At 39.1% G+C, this 27,312-nt stretch overlaps 2 protein-coding genes and 1 long non-coding RNA gene across 14 annotated transcripts in view; 1 reads left to right on the top strand and 2 right to left on the bottom strand.

Moving 5' to 3' along the window:
- Positions 1–843: 843 nt before the first annotated feature.
- Positions 844–10,837, bottom strand: pdlim3a (PDZ and LIM domain 3a). Its single transcript, XM_007232799.4, has 7 exons — positions 10,678–10,837; positions 6,346–6,497; positions 6,147–6,231; positions 5,319–5,506; positions 3,534–3,667; positions 2,079–2,190; positions 844–1,857 (listed from the first exon to the last, which is right to left on the bottom strand). The coding sequence occupies exons 1-7, from the start codon at positions 10,768–10,770 to the stop codon at positions 1,668–1,670; spliced, it is 954 nt and encodes a 317-aa protein (XP_007232861.1). The 5' UTR covers positions 10,771–10,837; the 3' UTR covers positions 844–1,667.
- LOC103042415 (uncharacterized) lies at positions 3,628–16,467 on the top strand. The gene is made up of 3 exons (XR_001518279.3): positions 3,628–4,017; positions 13,954–14,030; positions 16,391–16,467. It is a non-coding gene; the product is annotated as an uncharacterized LOC103042415 (long non-coding RNA).
- A 665-nt stretch (positions 16,468–17,132) lies between these two features.
- The window catches only part of sorbs2a (sorbin and SH3 domain containing 2a), an 89,921-nt gene continuing 79,741 nt past the window's right edge, over positions 17,133–27,312 (bottom strand). For all 12 annotated transcript variants that reach the window (XM_022681674.2, XM_049472230.1, XM_022681675.2 and 9 more), the window contains 3 exons: positions 22,890–22,927; positions 22,687–22,793; positions 17,133–20,766 (listed from right to left, as the gene is read on the bottom strand). In XM_022681674.2, coding sequence (XP_022537395.2) covers positions 20,705–20,766; positions 22,687–22,793; positions 22,890–22,927 — 207 coding nt within the window. In that variant the 3' untranslated portion in view covers positions 17,133–20,704. The remainder of the gene's footprint in view (positions 20,767–22,686; positions 22,794–22,889; positions 22,928–27,312) is intronic.

Raw genomic sequence — 27,312 nt, 5'->3', positions numbered from 1 at the left:
ATATTTAAATGTAAAATAAAATAATCAATGAAAGATAATCATGTTAAAATATATTTGTTTAATTTTATCTTTTATAACTTTGAGTGTTCTTTGTGAAATATGTTTAAATATTAACTGGATTTTAAAATACTCACAACAAAGAAAAATATGAGAAATGAAAAAGAGGATAATAATAAAATATACAGAGAAACAGATACAGGACTACAGTCTGTAATTACAAACAGTATCCAAAGTGTTCTTATATGCATTTATATTTATTTATAAGTTTAAATATTTGATCAATTGTTTTTAGTGGGTTAATCTTTGATATTTTGTTCTTTAAACAGATCCTAAAGAAGAGAAGAAAACTTCGCAGATCCCAGTGAATACGACATATCACTTATATTTTATATAGGTTTTGACCAGAGGAGGATGGGTCCCCCCTGTGAGTCTGGTTCCTCCCAAGGTATCTTTTTTTTAGATTTTTAGTTTTACCATGCCACTGTCATCTCTGTCTTGCCCACTTGGGGATAAATGTATTTTAAACAATATTCGGCAGGCTGTTTGCAGATAATGTTGTGTTATAAAATTAAATATTTAAAATATATATTATATTCACAATTATATATATAAAATTATATTCAAATATGCTTGTAAATTTGTATCTTTTTAACTTTAAACAGCTGAATTTTTATAAAGGAGTATTTCACATATAACACATTAACGTATCAATTATTGTGACCAACAAAACCAATAGTAGCCACTGTGCTGTGCAGTGGTGTAAATGTGGTAAATGTGTGCTGGGCCTGTAGTGGCTTTACTTACCTTTTTATTAACTAGAAACCAGTCCACAGGCAGTGTCCAGTGTTTTTTTTTATTATTATTTGTTCATTTATTTATTCATTTATTGAAATAAGAACACAGAACACATTACTAATACACTACAAAAAATACAATCAATGGGCTACACCAGTGGGTATATGTAATTGTGTAGTGTGTGTGTGTGTGTGTGTGTGTGTGTTCCTAAAGGGACCTCAGACTACTGTATTTTTCGCACTATAAGGGGCATCGGATTATAAGGCACACTATAAGGCACGAACATCTATTTTCTTGTCTATTTTCATTCATGACCGCACCAGATATTAAGGCACATCATGCTACACTAGTTTTCCTTCTAAACTAAGATGTTAATCTACACTGATTTCTCTCCTGGAAACTGTTTATTTGGGTGAGTAAAGCTCTTCTGTTTATTTACAGTAAGCTTAGATATTCAGATATCCAATATTCAGATATCCAAGGCTGGGTGCTGCAGTGTTAGCATTAGCATTAGCCGCGGATAGCGCTAGTAAATGCCACCCGACAGCACTACACTGAATAACCCTGAGTGTAAGCCAGAGCTACCGCATAGCACTGTTAGCGGCTAATGCTAATGCTACTCCAGTCTCCAGTCTCAGTGCTATAGGAACTTCACTAAAACGCTTGCATAGCACTGTACTTTAGCAGAGTGGCTTTACTGCTCATTCATATATAAGTGGAACTGGATTCTAAGTTCTAAATTAAATGATTTTTAATGGGCCTTACATATTTATTCACTACATTTTTTCTGGAAATTCTATTTGATTTGTGTCTGTTAGCAAAAAAAAGTGTACATGTGTTTTTTTGTGCATCTGTACAGGTTTGTGTGTTCTCTACTCTGAGGGGAAAGTCGTGACCAGGTCGTGACCTTCAGGCGGTTTCGAGCGAGCGCGTGCATGAGTTTCGCAGTAAAGCTCATTGTCTATGAAGAAGTATCCTTTCTGCTTCAAGTTCTCCTCACAGTCTGAGCAGACGAAGCAGCCGGGGTGCCGATACTTATCCTGCACCTTTACAACTGTCCCACTGAAAGAGAGAGAGAAAGATAGTGAATATCATGAATATCATGGAAAGTACATTTTTCAACTGGTAAGTGTAGGGGTTGTACTGTAGCCAGTGGCACAGGGATCATTTCACTGCAGAAAAAAAAAAATGGAAAAAAACTGGAACTGATTTTCATATACTGAAAATTGGGTGATTTCACAAATGTTGTTATTTTTACGAACATTTTTCCCGCAGGTACTCACACTATGCCGTTGCCGCACTTGTCACACATTGGCAGCTTGTGGAGGTTTCCAGCAGGGGTCGGGGGCTTGGTGGTGGGCGCTCGCACTGTTCTCGTCACTAACGGACGGGTTCCTGTGGATCAGTCAAAAGCACCAGTTGAAATTCTGCATGTTATTTATGTCTTACTTTCACTGTACTTTCTACCTGATTGGCTAGCTAATTCTTCCTTCCCATTCTGTGATTGGCTGTCTGAAACTTTTTTCATTTACATTTATATCATTTAGCTGACACTTTTGTCCAGAGCCACTTACAAGGTTATTCCTATGATAGAGTTGGGCCAATAGAGTGTTAGGATTCTGCCCAAGGTCTCTTATTGGTGTACCAGAGCAGGAATTGAACCCTAGTCTCCCACATGATGTGTTAGCTCACTGGCAGGGGCTTGGTGTTATCCACTGTGCCACACCAACCAAATGGATATCCATGTACTCTTCTTTAGCTGAATTTCTGCCCCTGCTCTGCGATTGGCTAGCTCAATTTTTCCTCCCGCACTGTGGTTGGTTACCTAAATGTCCCCATGCTTTCTAATTGGCTTGCTGAATTCCGAGGCTCTGTGAATGGCTATTGAATTTCCCATCCTTTTCTGTTATTGTCTTGCAAAATTCCCCTTGGTCTGTAAATGGCTGGCTAAAGTTTCCCCCTATTCTGTGATTAACTAGTTAAATTTGACTTCAGCTCAGTCATTTGCTAGCTGGTTTCCTTCTTGCTCTGTGATTGGCTACTGATTTTCCTTTACTTCCTTTACTTTTTATTATGTATTAGAATGTACCCTCTTACTCTGGGTTTGGGTTGTTGAATGATATTCCATTCTGCTCTTTGATTGGCTAGCTAATTGTCCCCTCTGCTCTGTGATTGGCTATTGATTTTCCTTGCTACTCTGTCTTTGGGTATCAGAATGTGCCATCTTACTCTGTGATTGGATTGTGAATTGTTCTCCCTTCTACTCTGTGATTTATCTTCCTGCTCTGTGATTGGCTACTGATTTTCCTTTACTTCCTTTACTTTGTTATTGTGTATTAGAATGTACCCTTTGTGATTGTTGAATTGTTCTACATTTTACTCTGTGATTGGCTAACTGATTTCTCTTCCTGCTCTGTGATTGGCTTACTGATTTCTCTTCCTGCTCTGTGATTGGCTTACTGATTTCTCTTCCTGTTCTGTAATTAGCTATTGATTTTCCTTGCTACATTGTCATTGGGTATCAGATTTTGTCCTTTTACTGATTGGATTGTTGTTTTGTTCTCCCTTATACTCTGTGATTGGCTAGCTGATTTTCTCTCCTACTCCTAATTAGGTATCATTATCTGCCCTCTTACTCTGTGATTGGCTGGATTAATTTCCCAGGCTGTTCTCTGATTGGTTAATACCATTGTCTGTTAGAACAGTTGAGTATGTAAAGTTATGTATGTGTGTCATACCCTCACTGTTGATGTAATCCTGCAGGGCTTTGAAGGATCCTGATTGGCGGGGCTCATGAGGCTCCTCCTCTGTTTTATCTTTCTGTAGCATTCGATACACATCTGACTCTTCTATACTCGTTAGGATCCTAGGACTACACACACACACACACACACACACACACACACACACACACACACACACACACACACACACACACACACACACACACACATACACATATACACACGTACACAGCAACATAATCGTCAATGTCAACCTAAAAGCATAGTCTGGAATTAATCATACACACACATACACACACACACTGTCTTTATCAGCAGCTGTTTAATGTTGAGTACAACTGTGTGTGTATTTCTTCTGTGCCCTTGTGTACAAGTGTGTGTGTGTGTACATTCTTTTCTGATGCAGCTCACCTGGCTCCGGCAGACACACCGGCCTCCAACTAATCCATTCTGAAGACCCTCATTCCACTGCTGTTCCGTAAGCCCCTGATTCTCTAACACACTCCATATATCTGCTGTTCTAATGTGATCCACATGACTCAGGGATCACTTCTCCATCACATCCCAACACACACACTTACGTCTTTCAAGTTTTAGTGCAGAATGTGTCCCAATAGGACCAGTTTCTTAGTGTTTTAGATTTTATAAGCCAAAAGTTCTTCAGTCAGGTCATGTTTGATGGCCCTTTTGAAGTTTAATGGTGTTTTCACACCTGTAGTTTGTTCCTTTGGTCCGAATCAATTGAGGAGATTGTTTGCTTTTGACGTTTCTCCCCTCGAATTAGTTTGGCTTGGTTTGCTTTCACACAGGCAAAAAATCTAAATGCACCATTTTGCGGGAAAAAAGTAAAAAAAAAAGTAAGTTCCAGATCTGCACATATATTTTGCAGCGAGAAGCTACTTTAACGTTGTTTCCAGTGGGATACATGGCGTGGATGCCCACAACATAGGCATAAACATCGAGTACTGAACTGAACTGTGTTCAGTGTAAAAAAACAGCATCAAGTTTAGCATGGAGCAGCAGCAGAGATGGCATTACATAGCTGAATCAATCATCTGGCTAATAAATCAGGTTAAACTACACCTGAACAGCCATTTAGCTCAAATATGAGTATGAGAATATTTAATAGTTGGTCAGATCGAGGTCTGATTACGATTATTGTCGGTGTTAAAACACACTTACAATGGAGCTACAAATCTATTGTAGCTTTGCAACACTTAAAAAAAGCTCATTCGCTGTACGTAGACCAGATCAACTTCATAAACCCTAAAATAGAGCCCTGAGGGATGCCACAAAATGTGCTAAACTAAACAGTTACCAAATAATTCAGACTAAATTCTGCAGGGAACTAGGGCACAGTGCGTTAAACGTGAACTAGTAGTAGTAGTAGTCATGGAATGCAAGTAAACAAAATAATTTAATGATAAAAAAACTAATGATTTTTCCCTTATTTCTTAGTTTAAAATTGGTTTAAGGAGGAACTGGAACGTTTTCGTGGGACAGTTAAAATGTACAACACAGGAAGTGACATATGAACTGTTACTTTTTTTGCTAGGCTGGGTCTGGCCCTGCTAACACTGATGCTTTGACGAACATATTGGCACCATGCCTAGTGCCAGGCCTAGGGTACTTTGGGGGTATAAAGCCCCCTACCATTGGGGATTGGTGGTTGGTGCTCCATCTCTTGTTTGACATGGAATGCAATCAAATCCTCACAGTTCTGATGGTCTAAAGTGATGGTTTTGAATGAAGTGACCTAAGAAGACCCTTCACACTCACCTCTCTGGCTTGTTGTGAATCAGGCCCCTGAGCTGACCATGTAAGGCGTCCTGGATGTTGCCTGAGGAATAAAGGCCGATGGGGGAGTTGTAGGCTGAACTGACCACCTGTCGCTTGTCATCAATGTTAGCTGCTGCCACAAAGGGGGCGGCCCTTCGGTTATGGCCTGTGCCTATTGGCCTGAATTCCTGCCATTCAAAACCCAATACACAAAATAATTAATAACTTGTGTTTATGGTTCTCTACAGTTTATATAGTGAATAGTTTATTACTGTATTATATTTGTCTATTTTAACTAAGTATATATTTTTTTCTCAAAAGATAAATATATTTTATATGCAATTTCATCACATTTCACATCACATGTGCCCTGGTTTATTTTAAACCCTGTAACATAAAAATAATAATCAGTTCCTGTGACATCATCATCACTGATAAAATGATGAAACGATCTAATATGTCTCTTGAAGGACAAACTGCAAATAATAGCTCATAACATTTCAATTCTGTCATATGAGTAAATTATAGTAAACTATTTTTCAACCCTGATCATTTTTAGACAAATTTTACTGATCGGTAAATGTTTGTTTGACTGTATGTTCTTATGTTATCACATAATTTTGGATAAAATATGAAAGAGAAGACTGGAGACAGATGATATCTGAGGTGGAAAATTAGTTTTTTTCTCAACTAATTAAGAATAAGATAAAAGGATCAATTATATTTTTGTAAATATTATTTTAAATGGAAATTATGATTAAAAATGCACTCATCTCCACCAATACAGATTGTATTAATATGATAAGTGACTCACAGCCTGGCACTGACCTGTCGCTCTGACTCCAGGTTGATTTTGAAAGGGTGAGCTCTGCCATCTTCATTGACGCGAGGTGACCACAGCTGGGCTTCTGGCCTGTAATGTAAAGGCTTGGGTCATTCTTGAGGCCACTGATTTGATATGTATTGGATAAGAGAAACAAGTAGAAGAACAAAGAGAGTCTTTACATTGAAAACACTATTAACTGACCTCTCGATGGTTAAGGTGAGCTGATCTGTTGCCTCTCTGATGTGATTCTGGGCGTCGCAGTGCAACATGTTAGCGGTGGCGATGCCATCTATGGCCAGAATGATGTCACCAGGAGACAGGTCAACCATGGAGGCCTTGCTGCCTGAAGAAATCTGACCAGAGAGAAGATCATTTGAGAGTTTCGTATAGAAATATAACAAAAAGAAATGTTTTTGTGTTCCAGATCTGGAGGTGGTTTCAAACATTGTTTCCGACGAGATAAACACCCCAGATGTCCACGCAGTCCCACGAACGATGAGTACTGAACATACTGCAGCAGAGATGGCATTAGTTCATAGTTGTATCATCTGGCTAATAAATCAGGTTAAACTGCACCTGAACAGCCGCTTAGCTTAAATATAAGAATGAGTATATTTGTTAGTTGGTCAGATTGAGGTCTAATTACGTTTTTACCACAAATTAACCTCTTTTGGAGTTTGTTTGGAACTGGCTTGTGAGTTCTTGTGAGTTGTGAAACCAGGGGATCTGATAGCTCCTCACCCCACCTGATCTTGTCTCTGTCTCCCCAACTCATCCCAAAAGTACTGGGTGATTGCAAACCATCACTTTTGCATCAGGCTTTACTGTTGTATTTATCTGTGGGTGTTTATCATCTATGAAAGATGTAACTGAAGAAAAAAAGCAGCTGTAGCCCAAACATCAATCAAGTAATGTATCCTAGACAGGAAAAAAAAAACAAGTAGGGAATCTCCCATCCCGGCATCCCGGCTCTAATCCCGACTGGATTTTCTCAGAGTGGCTGTAGAAGAATAGCTGTCAAGTAATGAAGAGCAAAATGGGCCCCGTGTGAACTGGAGCAAATGTATTGAAGTTCTCACAGGGGGGCGTTACACTTTTCTATGAATAGCAGCAGCGCTGAGAGCTCGAGGGATTGATATAGATCATGTGATGTGGAAAATAAGACCACTTAGACTGGAAGACGACACACTGCTGCAGAACGGGCATCTCCATCTCTTCAGCTTGGCTCTTTCCTACAAGGGTTTCAAAATAGGTCATGTAGGTCAAATCACGGAAAACATGGAGAACGAGTGGGAATAGAGGACGCCACAGCGCCAACGGTGGCTCATTGGTCTATCCATAATCAGTCCATAAGCGTATGTCCGTACTTTTTGGACAATTCCAGCTTAGCTTTTCTATTTGTGTTGTTAAAAGTGGTTTTCATCTGCTGGTGAAGCTTCTGTACTTTTGTTCATGAGTCTCCTGCAAAGGTTATACCTTAACTTCTCCTCTCTGGAGATTGTTGCTGAAGTCACTAACAGTTGTTTTAGGCTCTTTCTTTACAGAACTCACAATGCCTCCGTCATTAACTGCTTTTGGTTTTCATTGGTCTACCTGTTTAACATCTGTTACCTATCACACCAGTGATGACTTTCTTCTTCAGGGCATTCCAAACAGTGGTACTAGCCTCTTTTACATTACATTCGAAATGATTTACTGGACATGGCCAATTTTTAAGCAATGGCTCTGATATATTTACTGATAGATCTTCTTCAGCTCTCTGGTTTTTGTGTTGGTTACTCATCTATGTATAAAGGCACAGTCTGCACAGGCTAAACCCAAAACTGAAATGAAACATAGATATTCATTGCTGTTTATTGTGTTGTGTTGTTTAAATAATCAATGTATCAGAACACACAAAAAAGCCAACAAAAAGTAGAAAGTAAAAGCTGAAAAGTTGATTTTGTGTCTCATGTTCAACTTATAAGTGAAGTCTATATTTAGTATGGTTTGGAAGTAGTGAATACACTGCTGTATGAACACACAAGTGGGCAGAGACCGCCTTAAAACCTTAGCCCCTGTCCTGTTATTGGTTCACTCGCCTTATATATTCTAATGAGGCTGAGCAATCAACCCTCATTTGATCGCAAAAACATTCAGGATGATTGGTTAGGGCCTGGAGTGGCGGTGCACTGTTCTACTGTGCTGCAGCATCTGCACTGACAAGAGCTACGTGAAAGAAGTTCTTAGAAGCAAATCTTTCCTGAGTCCTCATCGTAAAAAATTCAGAGCCGAAAGTATTCAAAGGAATTTCTTAACAACCCTGATGCCTTTTTAGGAAACATGTCCTTAAGATATACTATATGGTTAGACATATAATTCATTGGTAAGCTGTGCTGTCAGGATTTGATGCCTATTTTACACCGAACCCCACAATGGATGGTTTTTATGTTTATATTTTAATTATTTAATAATGCAAGAATTATCATGATCAAAGTATCAGTCTAATTTAAATTGAGATAAGCTCAGAGCTCTTGAAATCAAGAAGATCTGCAGGAAATACAGGCAAGCTGTTTTGACCGACACAGGCCAAGTTTCAGTGCCATCTGCTGCAGGAGAGAAAGTGAGAGAGAGTGATGAAAGAGTGAGAGAGAGATAGAGAGATAGAGAGAGGGAAGACCTTGTGCTTTTGACCAAAGATGGCCATGTACCGCTGCGTTAGGTAACAGTGTTGTGATGTACTGAAACACAGGCCGAGCAGAGAGCCAAACCTCATTAGCACTGCAGCAGAACTCCAGCAGAACAGCTGGGAACCCTCAAAACGACAAGACACGTTTCTGCACACGCTTCAGCACTGCGTTCCCTCAGTGGAGGGGTCCTACAGCAGATGGCAAGAAGCATGACTGTAATGACCTGAGTTTTGATGCTTCAAACTGTGCAGTGATTTTGAGATCTAGACTTTCTAGGGTGGCCATTATACTGTTGTATCAACGCAAAGTGGAACACTGTTATTATACAATCTAACATGCTTTGTTGAAATGTATTTATTCCTTTGTCCAATCATCTATTCACTCATCCATCCATTCATCCATCGGCTCTCCAAATATCCATTCAATCATTCATACGTTTATCCATCTGCTCTCCAATCATCCATTCACTCATCCATCTGTTAATACATATACTCATCCAAGCATCTATTCACACATCCATTCATTTATCCGTTGACTCATTTACCATTCATCAATCTGCTCTTCAATCATCCATTCACTCATCCACCTACTCATCTAGACATCTATTCATCTGTTTATCCATTTACCCATTCAAACATTTATTCACTCATTCATCTGCTCGTCCAATCATCCATTAATTCATCCATCGGTTAATCTATTTACTCATCATTCCATCCATACATACATACACACAATAATTTATCTGCTTATTCAATTATGCTTTCACTTATCCATCCATTCATCCATCTGCTCTCCAATCATCCATTCACTCATCCATCTGTTTATCCACTTACTCATCCAAGCATCTATTCGCTCATCCATTTATCCATCCATTGATGGATAATCATACATCGATTCTGTATCCACTTCAGTTTATTTATCCTTTCCATAAACTCATTTATCCACCCACTGATTCATTTCTCCAGACATTCAAGCACCCATGCTTTTGCTCATCCAATTATCTATTCACTCATCTATCCATTCATTCAATTATCCAATTATCAAACTTATAAATAATTTGTTCAGTCTTACATTTGCTCATCCCTTCACTATCCAACCACTTGTTAATTTATTCACTTATCTACCCAGTTTTCTAAGGATACATCTGTCTGTCTATTCAGTCATTCGATATGATATAAAAATTATTGTATTGTAATATTGCATCATGCCATTAATGGATCATAATATCATAAAGTGATTGTAATATTATAATTGTAGTATCATGTTTGTAATGTTGTAATGTTGTATTGTATTATCGAAACTAGATTTCATGTTAATATTTCAGTGCAATATTATATCATGATTGTACAGTAATATTGTAGCATTTTTTTTTCTAATTTTCGTTCTATTTTCTCCCCAATTTACATGGTCAATTACTCCACCCGCCCATTAGGACTCCCCCTATCACTAGTGATGCTCCAACACACCAGGAGGGTAAAGACTAGCACATGCCTCCTCCAATACATGTAAAGTCAGACTCCACCTCTTTTCGAGCTGCTGCTGATGCAGCATTACAGAGTAGCATCACAGCATGTTTAAAGGAAAGCGCAGCGACTCTGTTCTGATACATCAGCTCACAGACGCCTCGTGCTGATCTACATCACCCTTTGGGGTGATGAGGGGAAAGAGCTCACCTAAAGAGAGAGCAAGGCCAATTGTGCTCTCTCAGGGCTCCGGCAGCTGATGGCAATCTACATGAACGGGATTCGAACTAGCGATATAACATTTTATTACTTTATTATCAAAACATATCATGATATTATACCACACAATATCGTAGATAACACACTGTTCACATATAACAGACACACACACACACACTCACCCTAGCAATAGTCAGAGGCTGATTGAAGTCTTTTCCTCCGATAAGCCGGAATCCCCATGGAGCCGGACCATCCAGAACCACACAGTGTGGCATATCCTCAGTGTGTCTATCAGTGTGTGTGTGTGTGTGTGTGTGTCCTGCTGCAGAATGGATGACTGTATTGTGCTTGGACCCCTTAAAAAGTAGAGAACAGACCCCACCTCCCAGCTAAGCTTTTGGGCAGATTACACAACTCATCTCTCTCTCTCTCTCTCTCTCTCTCTTTCTCTCTCTCTCTCTCTCTCTCTCTCTATGTCTGTAGCGCTACAAATCCTATATCAGTCTTTCATTTCACTTGTTTCCACAAATACTGACCAAACTCTGTCCTTATGGCCAGAAAAATGACATCAATATTTAGTAGCTCCTCCTTTTGCAGTAATAACAGCCTCTAAACACGTCCTATAGCTTCCAATAAGAGTCTGGTCGAAGCTTCTGGTTGAAGGTATTTTGGATCATTCTTCTTTACAAAGCATCTCCAGTTCAGTCAGGTTTAATTCAGGTTTCTGATCATGAACAGCTGCTTTAAATCACACCACAGATTTACAATAATATTCAGGTCTGAGGACTGAGATGATCATAGATGATCATTCCAGAATGTTGTACTTGTTCCTCTGCATGAATGCTTTAGTAGATTTTGAGCAGTGTTTACTGTTTAGGGTCGTTGTCTTGTTGAAGTATGCAGCCCCGGCACAGCTTTAACTTCAACTTCCTCACTGATTCTCCAACATTGTTCTAAGAATCTCAACTTTAACAAGATTCCCAGTATCTGCACTGACCACACCCCCCACAGCATGATGGACATGATAGAACCACCACCTAATTTTACTGTGGGGAGCAGTAAAGTGTTTGTCTTGGAAATGCTGTGTTCGTTTTCCTCCAAATAACTCTAATAATTTAAGATTCATCAGTCTACACACAGCACCTTATTCCAGAATGAAGCTGACTTGTTTTAACGTGCTTTAGCTTTAGCATACCTCAAGAGACTCTGTTTGTGGCGTGTGCTCAGAAAAGGCTTCTTCTGCATTAATTACTCTCCCTTACATGAATGATGGTGAATGATGCACAGTGGGTTAATTATAACTGTTCTCTCCATCCTTTTCCTGTAATTATCTGAGATTTTTCTTGTTCTGACACTTTTGGTCTTAACTAGAACTGATCCTGTGGTTCTTCCATTTCCTCACTCTGTTCCTCACAGTGGAAACTGCAGCTGAAATCTCTGAGATTTTGAGCTTTTTGTATCCTTCCTCTAAAACATGATGTTGAACAATTTTTGTTTTCAGGTCATTTGATACTTTTGAGGCTCCCATATTGCCACTTTTCTCTTCAGAGAAGATACAAAGAGGAGGACAATTGCAATTTGCCAAATGAACCCTTTTCTTATGATTGGATTAATCTGTGTATGTAGATAAAGAGTCAATGGGCTTACCAAGCAAAGTTTGTTTCCTAATAATTTGTGCTAAAGGTATTAAATCAATAAAATGACAAGGGTGCCCAAAAGAATCATTGCACGCTTTCTGTAACTACTATAAACTTCATTTCACTTCCCAAATATCACTGTGTTCCTCTGCTATATGATATATTTAACTGAAGTTACTGATCCCAACAACCAATGATTTATAAAGAAAAATCATTAAAATGATCAGGGGTGGAAATGTTTTTTTTTTTGTGGAAATGGTTTTGTAGGATGACTCAGGAAAATAAATGTAAGACTGGCGCTTGTTGATCACACAGCTTTTGCTGGGAGCGCTTCATAAACTGGCTTCACTCTTTAGATGGATTATGAACTGTAGAGGACCTTAAACCTCTGACTGTAGAGATCAGTAGCTGCTAAAGGTTGAACATCTGAAAGATCATCTGTAAACTTTCCCACAGAAACAGTTCCTGATCAGGTTCCTGGCTACGCAGCCTTTATTGAGGTTCATTGTACAAATACTCGGTTATCTTACTTAAGTAGAAATATTGGTTATCAATTATTATTTTTCTTATGACTTTTTAATTCTACTTCTTACATTTTCACACAATTATCAGAATTTTCTACTCCTTACATTAAAGAAAATAGCCTAGTTACTCCTATTTCATTACAGCTTGTATTCATGACGACTTCTCATTGTTTAAAAAAAAAACCCTATCCAGATAAATCTCTCCAATCTTTTACAGACGTGTTTTAAACCCTAGTATCTATACTTCAGCCAATAACCTCCTAAGAACTCTTTCATGTCATGAGTTTGTTTTTATTTCTCTTTGCTGTTCGGGATAATTGGCACCTGATTAGTGTAAAAACAAAGAATGATCTTTTTACATGATGTAGTTCCTGAGAAAAATGATGTCCACATATGAGGACGTTAGTTTTATATTACGAAAGAAGACAGTGAAGCCACAATTAGTAATGATGTGCAAAATATTTATTTTGTGCCTGAACACAGCAGCTTTTTTAACCAGAGTGCAAAACAAAAGTCAAAAGTAGAAACGTCAATTGTGCCCCTTTGAGCAATGTGACTCATTTGAAGTGCTACTTCAACACGAACACATAACAAAGTAAAATAAATAAATAAATAAACATTTACTGTATTTACTGTTCATTTATTCATTTAAATTTCTAAACAATTGCATGAACAGCGCATGATATGTACACATACATATGTGCACATCACGTTTAGCGACAAGGTAAATCGCTAAAGTTGCTCATTTTTGTAAAATTTGACTTTCGAACAAGAATAAGCCACAAAATCTGATCAACTTCTTTACCTGGTCGACGTTTTTTTTTCAGGAGTTCCCATCTGAACTTCTGGGAGTGTTGTCAGCCATCTTGAATCGAAACTGTAACATGCTCAACTCTTCTGCCACAACTAGGTGACAGTATAACGGCCTCATAAGTGGACGCCAGGCCCTCGTAGAGTACAATTTAGTGTTGTGGTCTAGACAACCCAAAATGTGACGTCCACACATGTGGACGCCAGGTCTTGGGAGGATAGAATCGGACTCTCTAGAGAAGATAAACTTGTTGAGCATGCCTAATGACACATCCACAAATGCAGGCATCCATTCTTGGCTCTGATGTGCACCTTTTGAAAATGAAGGAAATACACCTGCAATGAATGGCTGTATGTTTGCATTCTCCATATGCGTGTAATTGAAATATTGGTTTGATTAAATAGTAATAAGACAGAAAACTGTAGTCTGTAGTTGGTCTGTTTATGAGAACTGTGTTAACCATATATTTTTTATATTTGCCCTCAGGCTGGTCTACCTTTGGCTGGGAGTCCGAGGTTGGTAGAGCGCCTAGAGGACGGAGCAAGAGCTTCTTTCCTTATTTGGTGAGACACAGTGGAGAGTGGTGGAGCTTCAAACACACACATACATTCTTCTGCTCTCTCTCTCTCTCTCTTATTCCCCACCTACTGCTTCTCTCTCTGTATTTATCTCTCTGTTTCAAACTGCCACTTTTTCTCTCTCTCTCCTTGGACGGACTTCTCTTCATTGGTCTCTTCTTGCTTATCCATACAGCCATTTATATTGGTTTATATAGCGTCAACACTTAAAAAAAAAAGAAACCACTTAAAAATTATATGTTTATTTAATTTTACCAAATTTAAAACCTCTGAAATATAATCAAGAGGAAGATGGATGATCACAAGCTGACCATCAAACCAAACTGAACTGCTTGAATTTTTGCACCAGGAGTAAAGCAGCATAAAGTTATCCAAAAGCAGTGTGTAAGACTGGTGGAGGAGAACATGATGCCAAGATGCATAAAAAAAAACTGTGATTAAAAAACAACCAGGGTTATTCCACCAAATATAGATTTCTGAACCAATAAAACTTTATGAATATGAACTTGTTTTAATTTGCATTATTTGAGGTCTCTTTATATGCCAATAAATGTTCTAAATGACAATATTTATTTTTGCGATTTGGGAGAAATGTTGTCCGTAGTTTTTTTTTTTTATAAAACAGCAATGTTCAAATATTACTCAAATATATAAATGGCAAAATCAGAGAAACTGATTCAGAAACGAAAGCACTCTCTTTAATTTTTAGAGCTGTAGTTAAACATTTAAAACCACAACAGAATCAAAATAGTATTTATTTAGCTCCCTACATTGTATAAATGTAAATGAATCAGAAACATTTAGTCAATCAAAATGACTAACAATTGCTTTACACTGAAGGTTAGCTTGTGTTTTTGGCTTTTAATACAATACAGTTAATGGTAACTTGCTCTTATATCCTAAAACACTGTGGCAAAATTATGTTTTGTGTAATGTGGTAAAGAACGTAAGATTTAAGGTAGATTTTAGATTCTCAACTCTTCAAATTGAAAAGGTAATATATACTAGAAATATGAGGCAATTGAGGCAAATATGTGCAATTGATGTGCATTGTCTCCAACCAAAGTCTCTCTCTGTCAAAAACTCCAACACTAAACATAATTTAAATTACGACTGAGTTAAAATAACACTCCTAAAATTAACTCTTCAACTTGTACGCACTCTTTTTATAGTCCATTCTCTCACATTTCCTGAAAGAGTTGCCGAGATTGGAATGGAAACTGGAAATTGGAATGGTTTAATCTTATTTCTCATTTGTTACCAGAAGGCCTCATCCGTGTGGAGCAGTGTAAACTCTGAATGACAAAATAATTCATCAAAATCCAGCAGGCCTGATTGGTTTATTTCCTCAAGCTCTCTTTTGGGGAGCAGCCAGACAAAACAGGGGTCATTATTGGATCTCTGAAACCAATGGAAATATTGTGATGGCTTTGGCCGTGTTCCTCACCAAAGCCTGTGTTCCTCCTTTGTTTGTGTCTGCATCTGCTGTCTTTGTCTTTTCTGTTTCCTGTTTTATATTATAAACTAAGGTCCAGGAAAAGCTTGACCTGGAGCCTGACACATGTTTAGGGCTCCTCCCCTTTGATGACCTGGAAAAAGCATCTTGCTCAAGCCAGCCTGACACATCCGTTTCCCTCATAGTTTGTTTGTATGTGAAGTTGTACCTCATGATTCATTGTCAACAAAACTCATTCCACTTCACATGGTCTGTTTTTTTGGTCTGGCAGAGGGTCTGATTCTGCTAAAATCCACTTTTTCTTGTTCTTTGTGAAATATTATAGGTCGCTCTGCGTTGAATATCGTCGCTGTCCTATGAAAAACACTTATCTCCATTTTTGTCGATTTTTAGTTTACTACATATTTTGAACAGAAAAACTGTCCCTTACACTGTGCCAAAATTTCTTGAAGAACGGACCAATAGAAACTCTTCAAAATGTCAATTGTCAAGCTTACAAAAGTTTTTTCTCTCTCCTGTAAAGTTGCTGTTTTGGAGACAAGTGTTTTTCATTGGACAGCGACGATATGCATGATGCATATAAAACTGTTTCTCAGCCTCCATTGTCTGCAGTAGCTAGTAAAAGAAAATCCTCAGAAATACATGTTGATCAGAGAGACGTTAGGGTGTCTACGTCAACCAGTGACTTCATGGCCTTGTTACTTTGGCTCAGGACTGCCTATAGGTGGTGCTGAACTCGGACTACAGCATTAGGAGCTATAGCTAAGGAGGAGCCAACAGCTCTGTTTCTACAGCTAGTTAACATTAGCTATTTTGTCTAAGTAGCTGTGATTTTAAATCGGATCTCCGGTTGATTCTGCGTTTTACCGAGACTTTAAATTTACACTAGGGAAGCACGATTTGACAAGGCAGCTCTGGGGCTTCGACGTGGTGAAACTGCCCAGGCATCGACTCACCAAGACTGAGGTAAGAGTGAGCTACCATTTTAAATAGAAATGGCACTGGAGATACATTCCTCTCTCCCTCATTTCTCTTTCTTATCCACTTCTAAGTCCAGGCAGGTTGTAAACTGAGAAGATAACAGCCCGGCATCTGCGCAGATTTGCGATGCAGATGTAAATCCATAGGACGTTCCACTGAATCCAGGAGATCTCGCTTCACGACAACGAGAACAAGAGGACGGAGGCCGATCACTGAGAAGAAGTTTATTACATACTGAATTAAACGACAAAGCATAAAGAAAAAAAGAAAGAAAGAAAGAGGGAGGGAGTGAAGCCCATTAAACAGACACACCAGAGAACCAAATCTATGTATGTATGTATGTAGGTATATATGTATGTACATGTGTGTGTGTTGGTGGGTGGGTGTGTGTATGTCTGGTACTTATTTATCAGAAAGTCTAAAAAGTCCAGAGAAATTTCCAGCAGAAAAAAAAAACTCTCAGTCCCAAACTGAGGTAATTTCGCTTTTTTCCCCTCTTCCCAAAAAATGTCCAGCGCTGAATTTTTGCATAAGGTTCCTTCTAGATTGTTTGGGAATGTTTTGGCACACGGATGGTATTTATGAGCGAAGAAAAACACAAAGAAAGAAAGAAAGAAAGAACGAAAGAAAGAAAAACTCAAAGCGATGAGTCGGTGAGCAGAGACAAGACTTTATAAGTCTTTATAAGTCGATATATATATGTGACAATACAAAACAAATGAACAAACGAACAAACAAACGAAAAAAAAAAAAAACAATAATAATCAAACTGGTGAAGCTTCTGAAAGCAAACGCAAACCAGAAAAGTGCAGAAAACTCAAATCACTCACAGCTAATGTGTTTAAGGTGCTTTAAAGATTGCTGTTAAATCTGTCGATCCAACACACACACACACAATCACACACACTTGTACATCACAAACAAAAAAACATAATAAAAATACATGAGTTTAACACAGTGAGGCTACACACTCCATGTGCAGAAAATACTCTCAATACTGAATCGCTGTAACATTTTCAACCTTTCAAATCGAACAAAACTGGCGTAAAAATGAGCACTTTTATAAAACGTAATATTCCTCAAACTACTCTGTGAAGCCTGTTATATTGTGCGTCGTCGTTTTACAAAGTGAGATTCGTGATTAAAGCCACGTCGTGGAGCGCCAATTATGAAAGAAAAAAAAAAAGAAGTGAAAGAGTGACAGAAAAAGGGAAAAAACGAACTTTCCTTTTCCATACAGATTTTTCCATTTTTCATCATAACATTTAAGCCAGCTCAACTTCACTTAACTCGAATTTCGATTGTGGGCTGGTAAAAACGTTACAAACACCAGAAGAACCACAGTAAAACTCTGTTACTAGACAGCAGCAGCAGCAACAAAAAAAAATCTGGCTGCTGATTGGCTTAATAAAAAGTGACTGACATCAAAAAGCAGTTGTTTGATTGATTGATTTCAGTCTAAACCAATGACATAAAATGTCATATCCCAAGCCCTTTGCTTTCGCCCACTGGTTCTCTGGCTTGCACAAGCATGAGGCGCATAATAAACAAGGAAAAAAACGTGGAATCGTCTGTTCCCACAATGCACATAGTCACATTTTGTTCACCGTGATGCATCGTGTCATGTTGCTTTGTTACAGCCCTAATGTTGTCTGATTGTTAAAAAATACAAAATACAGTGGTTATATCTGTGTGTTGTCATAGGGAGCCCTGGTTTCTTACAATGGACAGTTTCATACTAAACCATATCTAAATGACTGTTTATATCGAAATCACTGAAGTTATGAAGACATTTCAAGAAATGTCCAGTAGTAGTCAAGGCGACAAGTCTTGAAGACATTTCGAAAAAAAAATAATGGACCATTTATTGCTCCATCCACAACCACAACTCTCTGTAGGTACTGTAAATAGATTATAACGTTTATAAAGTTGATATTTCAGACCTTTTAAATCTTAAATTCTTCGCCCACAAACACATTTTATCATAGTGGTCTCTACCAAACTTTTGAACGTGTCCTATGGTATATATGGCACTAAAAGATTAGCAGATTGGTCCTGCCTATACGTCTATGCCCGTCAGCTGATTTATCATGACTTAATTTCAAGATGGCGGCACTGGAGATCTATCTGAAGGTACTGTGTGTATAAACAATGTTTTTTAAGTGAACTTTAGTCAACATCTGTGCCTTCATAATTCTACCAATGAAGTTTGGAGCTACTTTAAGTTTGTTATTGGTGTGAAATAGAAATTTCTTAGCATGAGCAAATTTATGCCCCTATCACTAGCATTGTAAACCTGTTGGCAGCATCAGCTAAAAGTGCTGTATTTCAGAATGCAGGGGGTGAACGGAGGTGAACTATTAGACAAAAGTTCATACTTATTATCATATGTTTCACTACACCCAAGTCCATTTCACACCAGACTTCCCCTTTAAGGAACCTCCAGTTGGTGGCTTGAATGGCTTATCTGTTCGCCGCCGATCCCAATCATTACCATCCACTGAGCTCGCTGTCTACATGGGGTGGGAATCACAATACTATAATAACATGATACATTGTGATACTCGATATATTGCAAGACAATCGTTTCCGAAGAGGATAAAAAAACTTCTAAATAAGAAATTATCAGACATTATGCATTTATTGGTGTCAGTTTCACAGAATTTGACAGCCAATATGCTTCATTGCAGTTTTTTTTTTACCATATTTATTTGATCATAGCGCCACCTTGTGTCGTAATGAAGCACTAACTTTAGGAAAGTCTAATTGGGGACGAGTTTTAAGGAGAGCGCCTATGTTTCAATAGAAATACAGATATTTGACACCACATATCAAAAAATGATGAGTTTCTTTAATTTTACAAAAAAAAAAAACTCGAATATAATCAAGAGGAAGCTGGATGATCACAAACCACCAAACTGAACTGCTTAAATGTTTGCACCAGGATTGCAGGCATAAAGTTATCCAAAAGCAGTGTGTAAGACTGGTGGAGGAGAACATGATGCCAAGATGCATGATTAAAAACTGTGATTAAAAAACAGATTTCTGAACTTTTATTTATCTCTTTTATTATCTCTTTTTTGTTATTTCAGCTATTTCTCATTTTCTGCAAATAAATGCTCTTAATGACAATATTTTATTTGGAATTTGAGGAGAAATGTTGTCCGTAGTTTATAGAATAAAACAACAATGTTCATTTTACTCAAACATAAACCTATAAATAGCAAAATCAGAGAAACTGATTCAGAAAATGAATTGGTCTCTTAATTTTTTTTCAGAGCTGTGTAACAACTCATGTTGCCTTGCCATGAGCACAATTGCCAGTGTTCAACCTCACTCACAAGATAACACCTCAAAGCTTAATTATCATTATTATATTTACATTCTATGGCAAAAAAATGATGAGTAGCGAAACGTCTTCAAGAATCGAATCGCCTTGACTACTAGACCATTTGATGATCGAACACTACTGATGCTATTTGATACTGTTTGCATTTTTAAAATGTATTTTAATACAAATGCACCGATTGCCATGTTCAATAAAGTAATACTTTGCTTCGCTTTGCTTCTCTTCGCTTCCTTTCGTGACGATACTTCTGTACACATTCCCTGCGGACATCTTACTATTAAATACAGGAAAAAATGTTGAATCATCACAGGTTTTCTTATTGCTTTTACGCAAAAAAGTACTGTATATCAATCGCCTAAATCCAAACCACCTTAAAAATCCACTTACGAACTTTTAAGCGATGTGGTCCTTCAGCAACCTAACTCTACAACCGTGCAAAAACACACAAACACACTTTCTTAGACAGCGATTGACTCCGGACGCTCTCATTCTCCTTCACCTACCCATACTCTCTCTTCCGAGACTATTGCTTATCGGAATATGATCACTAATAAATAATAGAACTGTGAGCTGAAGCTGAATGTACAAATGAAGGCAAACTTGTATATTTGATCAAACAAACAGAAAAAAAAAAAAAACTTCATTGGAGGAGTCTATAGAATTCTGTGTAGAGATGGCTAGTGAGAGCTAAAATTTTTTTTTTTTTTTTTTTGCATGAGCATACACACACACACACACACACACACCCACACGCACGCACACACGCATAAGAAAGCATACACACAAACTCTCAAACACACACTCAGGGTTGAGGTTCCACGTGGGCCCTATACGGAAGGCATCGGAGTTGCCGTGGTTGTGCCGTAGTCTTCGTTAAAGTGGTTTAACGTAGTTTCCTGGGAACGTTCCGAACATCTTGCTACGCCGAGACGTACCTGCAGAAGTACAAGGAAAAGAGAAGAACGGAAAAGATAAACGTGGGAGAACATCACAATGTTGTAGACCATATTTACACTGTTGAGTAGTAACAAGGATTATATCTGAAGTGTGGAATGATCCACATTAAAAGTGCAGGTGTGAACGCAACTAAAGTTACATTTACACAACAGATACATGTGGCCCAAATATAGATAGATCTTTTACATCAAAAGCAAAAAACACATTGAATCTGACCATTTTAACTCTGACTTGTGTCAATTTAGTTTTTAGTACTTAAATCCAATACAATTTACAATATGTATGAATGGACAAATCTGAATTCATGCGACTTTTATGTCAAACTACAGGAAAAAATACAGAAAGAAACGAAAGTGATCGTGGGTAGACAGGAAAATGGACAGTAGCTGTGATTTGAGGACTTTTAAGTGGGGGGAAAAACATTCAGGAGGACTGATTTGACCATTCACATGGTCAAGAATTCTGATTTGACCATTCACATTCGAGTCGCATGTCCATAAATCGGATACATATCCGATTTAGGACCACATATGAAAGGCTACGTTCAAATTACCAGGCTGAAGTGATTTAAATCAGATTTTTTGCTCAGTGCGGCTCAGATCTGATTTTTTCATGGCTGTGTAAACGTGCCAAATTCGATTTTTTTAAAGCAGGTCTGAGCCTCGTCCATATGTGGTCCTTAAACGGATCCGTATCCAATCTGAGCAAAAAACGAATTTGTGCAATGTGGCTTGTAATGTGAACGTAGCCTATGTGACTTTGATTTGATTTGAGAGAAAAAAAAAAAAAACGATTTGGCACATTCACACAGCCATGAAAAAATCAGATATCGAGCCACATTGAGCAAAAAAATCAGACTCGAGTCACTTCAGCCTGGTAATGTGAACGTAGCCTAAGACCAGTTTAAAACTGATTCAAATCGGATCGCTTATATCACTTCAAGAGGACAAAATTTACAGGAACACAGTGTTTAAAAGAATAAAGCTAGCATACTCATAATTCATGATGTTTTCTTAATTGTAATATGAGTATTTTATTATGTAAACCCTACAGTTCTTCAGTACTGTTCCGGTTTCAGCTGAAGCTTCTGGAAGTGTTCTGCACTTTATTAAACGTACTACTGCTGCAGCGTGCCACAGGAAACGTGACCTTAATTGGAGCAGATAACACCATTCCAGCAGAGCAGCGTGAGCAAGAGATGATTGCACACGGCAGCTGGAAACACTTAAACCTAAACAGCAGGATGGGAGGCTTCAGGCGAGCCAGTGGATTCATCTAAACACTGCTGTTGGTTATGTCCAAATATTTGTGAACACTGCATTTAGCTATTTTGAGCTGCACCTATTGCTGACACACATGTGCAAATGCACCATATCTAAGCATGAGTGTGAATAATATCTCTATTGGTCCACTAGGTGGCACTGCATGTTAACATAGAGGTTTCTAATAAAGTGGCCGCCAGTAAGTGGATTACAATATTCAGTAGGTGTTTCTAATAAAGTGACCACCAGTGAGTGAAAGTAGAAGGTAGAGTAGGTGTTTCTAATAAAGTGGCCAGTTAGTGAAAAGACAAGATTCAGTAGGTGTTTCTAATAAAGTGGCTAATGAGAGAAAGTGTTTCTAATAAAGTGGCCAGTGAGTAGAAAGACATGATTCAGTAGGTGTTTCTAATGAAGTGGCTAATGAGAGAAAGTGTTTCTAATAAAGTGGCCACCAGTGAGTGGAAGTAGAAGGTAGAGTAGGTGTTTCTAATAAAGTGGCCAGTTAGTGAAAAGACAAGATTCAGTAGGTGTTTCTAATGAAGTGGCTAATGAGAGAAAGTGTTTCTAATAAAGTGGCCAGTGAGTGGAAAGACATGATTCAGTAGGTGGCCAGTTATAGCATAGCATGTCACACACCTACAAACCAGCCATCATCACATTTCTCCATGACTTCTATGATGTCACCCACTCGCAGCTCCAGCTCGTCTTCGTTCCGGGGTACGTAGTTATACACTGCCTGGAACCTGCGCGAGAACCAAAGTATTATTCACGTTCTAGACTCTCAGACCATCACTTACACATTATAAACGTGATATATTGTGCGTGACGGAAACACTTACAGTTCTCCAGATCCATGAGAAGAATCCTGCATCATCCTCTGAAGGAAAGAGAAAGACAGAAAGAGAGAGACAGAAAGATCAACAGCATGAGTATCACCTTAAATAACTGCTTTCCCTGTGCTACAGCGCTGTAGCTTGTCCAGAAAAGGAGGTCACTCCAAACTCAAATGAACAATGGGCAAATAGAAAATCAAAAATCAATCCAAGCATCGTCATTTTGTAAGTATACTTATGATACACCCGCCACCATGTTTACAAGTTATCCATGCACAGAGAGGTCAAAGACAACCACAAGGGGGGGCGTTAGAAGGGACTCCATTTCCCAGCTTGCACTTCTGCTAGTGTCACTGCACACCGCCGTCCTACCCTGCGTGCTCTACTGGAGGAAAACAGGGGGGATAAACAGCGCCTCCTGGTGGAGACGGGGCTGCGCGGTGGCTTGCCCTCCACCACCACGTCCTGCTTATAAAGCGTCTGCAAGAGTCACAGCCAGGGGCAGCCATGAGAACACAGAGGACTCAACTGACCACCAAGAACATTCATTCATACATTAGTTCACACATTCATTCCGTCATTACAGGGGTGTCCAGTCTTAAGACCAATTTGTGCTTCTTTGCCAAATCTACAGAAGTTGCAGAAAAGACTGGACACCCCTGTATGATCGTACAGTACAGTAGAGTGAATATGAGTTAAAAACTTTAGTCTGATCAACTAAAATAACCTTAAAATTATGGTTTACACAATTTTCCACTTTCAAGACAAGTTTAGCATCCATAATCTGCTTCATTCATTATAATCTGGAGCTTTATATACTCAAACACTTTCTGCAGAGTTTGTGATCGGGGTGCTGATACGATACCATGGCTTGTAAAGGTATTCATACCCCTTGAACCAAGTAGCACATAATTGGAAAGTGGAATGAAAATGATACATGGTTTTCTCCCACATACCCTCTCATCTGAGCTGTGGATTTCTGCAGCTCCTCCAGAGTGACCATGGGTCTCTTGGCTGCCGCTTCTCTAACCAGTGTTTTTTTTTTCTAGTTTCGAATGGTGGATTGAACAGTGCTCCTTGAGATGCTCAAAGCTTGGGATATGTTTTCATAACCTAACCCTGATTTAAACATCTCCAGAACTTTATCTCTGACCTGTCTGATGAGTTCCTTGGTCTTCATGATGATGTTTGTTCACTAGTGTTTTCTTACAAACCACTGAATTCATACCAAGAGCTGGACTCTATTATCCAATTAAGTGACTCTTGAAGGCAGTTGATTGCACTGGATTTTATTTAGGGGTTTCAGAGAAAAAAGGGTCTGAAGACTTTTCCACATCACACTTTTCAGATTAATATTTCTTTAAAAAGGGTAAAAATGGTATGAATACTTTCACAAGGCACTGTAAGGTAGTTTTTTTAACGCACAGTCCGATGCAGTATTTCAGCAGGACAATGCTCATCCACATACTGCTGCCATCTCAAGAGCTTGTCTTGAAGACACATATGCTCTCCTACACACTAAGAAAAGTAAGTACAGATTTGTCGCTGGGGCTGTACCTTATATTGAGGTACAAAAAAGTACCTTTCAGTGAAAGTCCTTTTTTGTACCCAAGTTGGTTCAAAAACTAACTTTTGTAACTAAATATGGTTCTAATATGGTTCTAAATATATATTGTTTATTAGTGCAGTGATACAGAATACTGAATGTACCCTTTGGCTGATTAAATGGTACAAATTTGTACTTATTCCTGTTGGAAATTACTTTGTACTTCAGAGGGAACAAATCTGACCCTGTAAAGACCAGTATTGTACCTTTGAGGGTACAATTATGAAGAGTGTACCTTTAAGTACACAAAAGTACTTATATTGTACCTGAGTGTATGGTCAACAGCTTCAGTAGATCTGTCCCTGACTAAAAATATGTGCGATGCTATTGGAGGTGCTGTCAAATACCCCTCCACCCATTATGCAAAATCTGCAGGAACTGTATGGGATGATCATTACACACACACACACACACACACACACACATTTCACAGCTGAAACAAACAGGCACAACACATTTCACACATGGCACATGCACACACTCCTCATTTCACACTTGTTTCCTTGTTAGCTTGCCAGATCTCCAGCGGCTCATTCAGAACATAATACACACACACACACACACACACAAATACACACACACACACACGCACATTAACCAAAACACCAGAGCTTAGTGAGGAGGATAATATGGTATTTCCTACTATTCAGAATACACAGAAAGATCTTCCCACTGGTTGGTAACACACAAAGCCCAAAACTCTCTAATTGGCCTAGCTCTACCCCACATTCTCCTCACTAAGCCCCGCCTCCAAATGCTTGTTATTGACCCACAGTCGATAAGAGCACACGGTTTATCAGTTCCCAGTTGTCACAAAAGAATCAAAAGTCTCTTCATGCCACAGAGTAGCTCCTCCCCTTTCTTTTACCTTAATGTGAGGAGAGCGGTGAAGAGAGCGAGGAGAGAGAGGAGCAGTGTGGGAGAGACGGACTTGTGATGGGAGAGAAGAAGTAGGGGCGGAGAGTGGAGGAGCTGTGGGTGGTGTAGTTTGTTCTGAGGGAGATGAGGGTGGAATTATGGGAGATGTAGTTTGTCCTGAGGGAGAGGAGAGTGGAAATGTGGGAGATGTAATTTGCTCTGAGGGAGATGAGGGTGGAATTATGGGAGATGTAGTTTGCTCTGACTGAGAGCAGATTGGAAGTGTGGGAGGTGTAGTTTGTTCTGAGGGAGAGCATAATGGAATTATGGGAGGTGTAGTTTGCTCTGACTGAGAGCAGAGTGGAACTGTGGGAGATGCAGTTCTCTCTGAATGAGAGAAGGGTGGACTTATGTGAGAAGTAGTTTGTTCTAAGAAAGAGGAGGGTTGAATTGTGGGACATGTAGTTCTGTCTGAGAAAGAGGATGGTGGAATAGCAGTAGACGTAATTCGCTCTGAATAAGAGAATGGTAAAGCTGTGGGAGAAGTTTGTTCTGAGGGAGAGAAGTGTGGAATTGTGGGAGATGTAGTTTGTTCTGAGGGAGAGTGGAGAGGAATTTTGGGAGAAGTGGTTTGCTCTAAATAAGAGACTGGCAAAATAGTGACTGAATGAGAAAAGGGTGAACCTATGTGAGAAGTAGTTTGTTCTGAGGAAGAGGAGGGTGGAATTGTGGGAAATGTAGTAGGACATGTAGAAGATTTAGTTAGCTCTGATGAAGAGGAACATGGTATAATTGGGGACATAGTTTGCTCTAATAAGGAGGAAGATGGAACTGTGGGAAATGTAGCCCCTTCAAGGGTGGAGGATGGTGGAGTTGAGGGGGATTTAGCTCGTTCTGAGGGGGGAGAGGGAGAGGAGGGAGGGGAGGCAGGAATGGAGGGAAGGAGAGGCTGCTGGGAGGGAAATAAAGGACGAAGAGTGGGGATGGGAGGAGATGGTGGGCGGCGAGAGGAACAGGATAAAGAAGTAGAACGAATATGAGAGGGAGGGAAGGAGGTGTGGTGAGAGGAATGAGGAGAAGTGATAAAAAAAGGCGGAAGAGAGCAACAGGAAGAGGAAATTGATTTTGCGGATTGAGGGATGGAGGAGGAGGAAAGGGGTATTGCAGATGTAGGGGTAGGAGAGGGGAGTGGTAAGGAGGAGGAGGGAGGAGTGTGAGCTAGTGATAAAGGGGTGTGAGAGAAAGGAAGAGAAGAAGGTGATGATGACTTTACTGAGGGCTTTACTGAATACTGTAGACAACGGGGAGCAGTGGAGGAAGATGGAGGAGTGTGAGACGTGTGGGGGGGAGGGGAAGAGAAAGGTGATGGAGTGATGAGGGGAGGTGTAGAAGAGAAAGCAGTGGAGTGTATAACAGAAGAGGCATCAACCTAACAAGGAGAAGAACAATGCTACAGTTACTCTCATCATATCTGATAACATGCAAAATAAATAAAGTGAAAAGATGAATAGATGTAAATTGATAGAAAGATTGACTGAGGGATGGACAGATTAATGGATAGGTCAATAAAGGACTGGTAAAGATAGAAAGATAGACAGATAAATATACACAGATAGATGGAAAGATGCAGGAACAGGTGGAAGGACTGAAACAACAAGACACTGGTGGAAGGGGTAGCCAGATGGGTGGATGATGGATAGACAGACAGACAGACAGAAAGATGGGTAGACAAATAGAGGGATGAACAGATGGACCTATCGAAACAGACAGATACAAGCAGGAGGGGTAGCCAGATTGGGAAACGACAGACAGACAGACAGATAGATGTTCAGACATACAGAAAGACAGATGGATGATAGATAATAAAATGATGATCAGACAAATACAGATGGACGGATCAAAACAGACAGATACTGGCAGACAGAAACAGATAGATAGATAGATAGATAGATAGATAGATAGATA

The sequence above is a fragment of the Astyanax mexicanus genome, chromosome 25, assembly GCF_023375975.1.
Source record: "Astyanax mexicanus isolate ESR-SI-001 chromosome 25, AstMex3_surface, whole genome shotgun sequence".
Lineage (NCBI taxonomy): Eukaryota > Metazoa > Chordata > Actinopteri > Characiformes > Acestrorhamphidae > Astyanax > Astyanax mexicanus.
The sequence above is the reverse complement of the archived record's forward strand: the minus strand, read 5'-3'. Positions and strand labels throughout refer to the sequence as shown.

Coding starts and splice junctions, on each gene's coding strand:
- pdlim3a (XM_007232799.4), bottom strand. CDS start 10,770: ATGCCACACTGTGTGGTTCTGGATGGTCCGGCTCCATGGGGATTCCGG. Junction 6,498..10,677: donor AGCCTCTGACTATTGCTAGG/GTGAGTGTGTGT, acceptor CTCTCTGGTCAG/ATTTCTTCAGGCAGCAAGGC. Junction 5,507..6,146: donor ACCTGGAGTCAGAGCGACAG/GTCAGTGCCAGG, acceptor TTTGAATGGCAG/GAATTCAGGCCAATAGGCAC.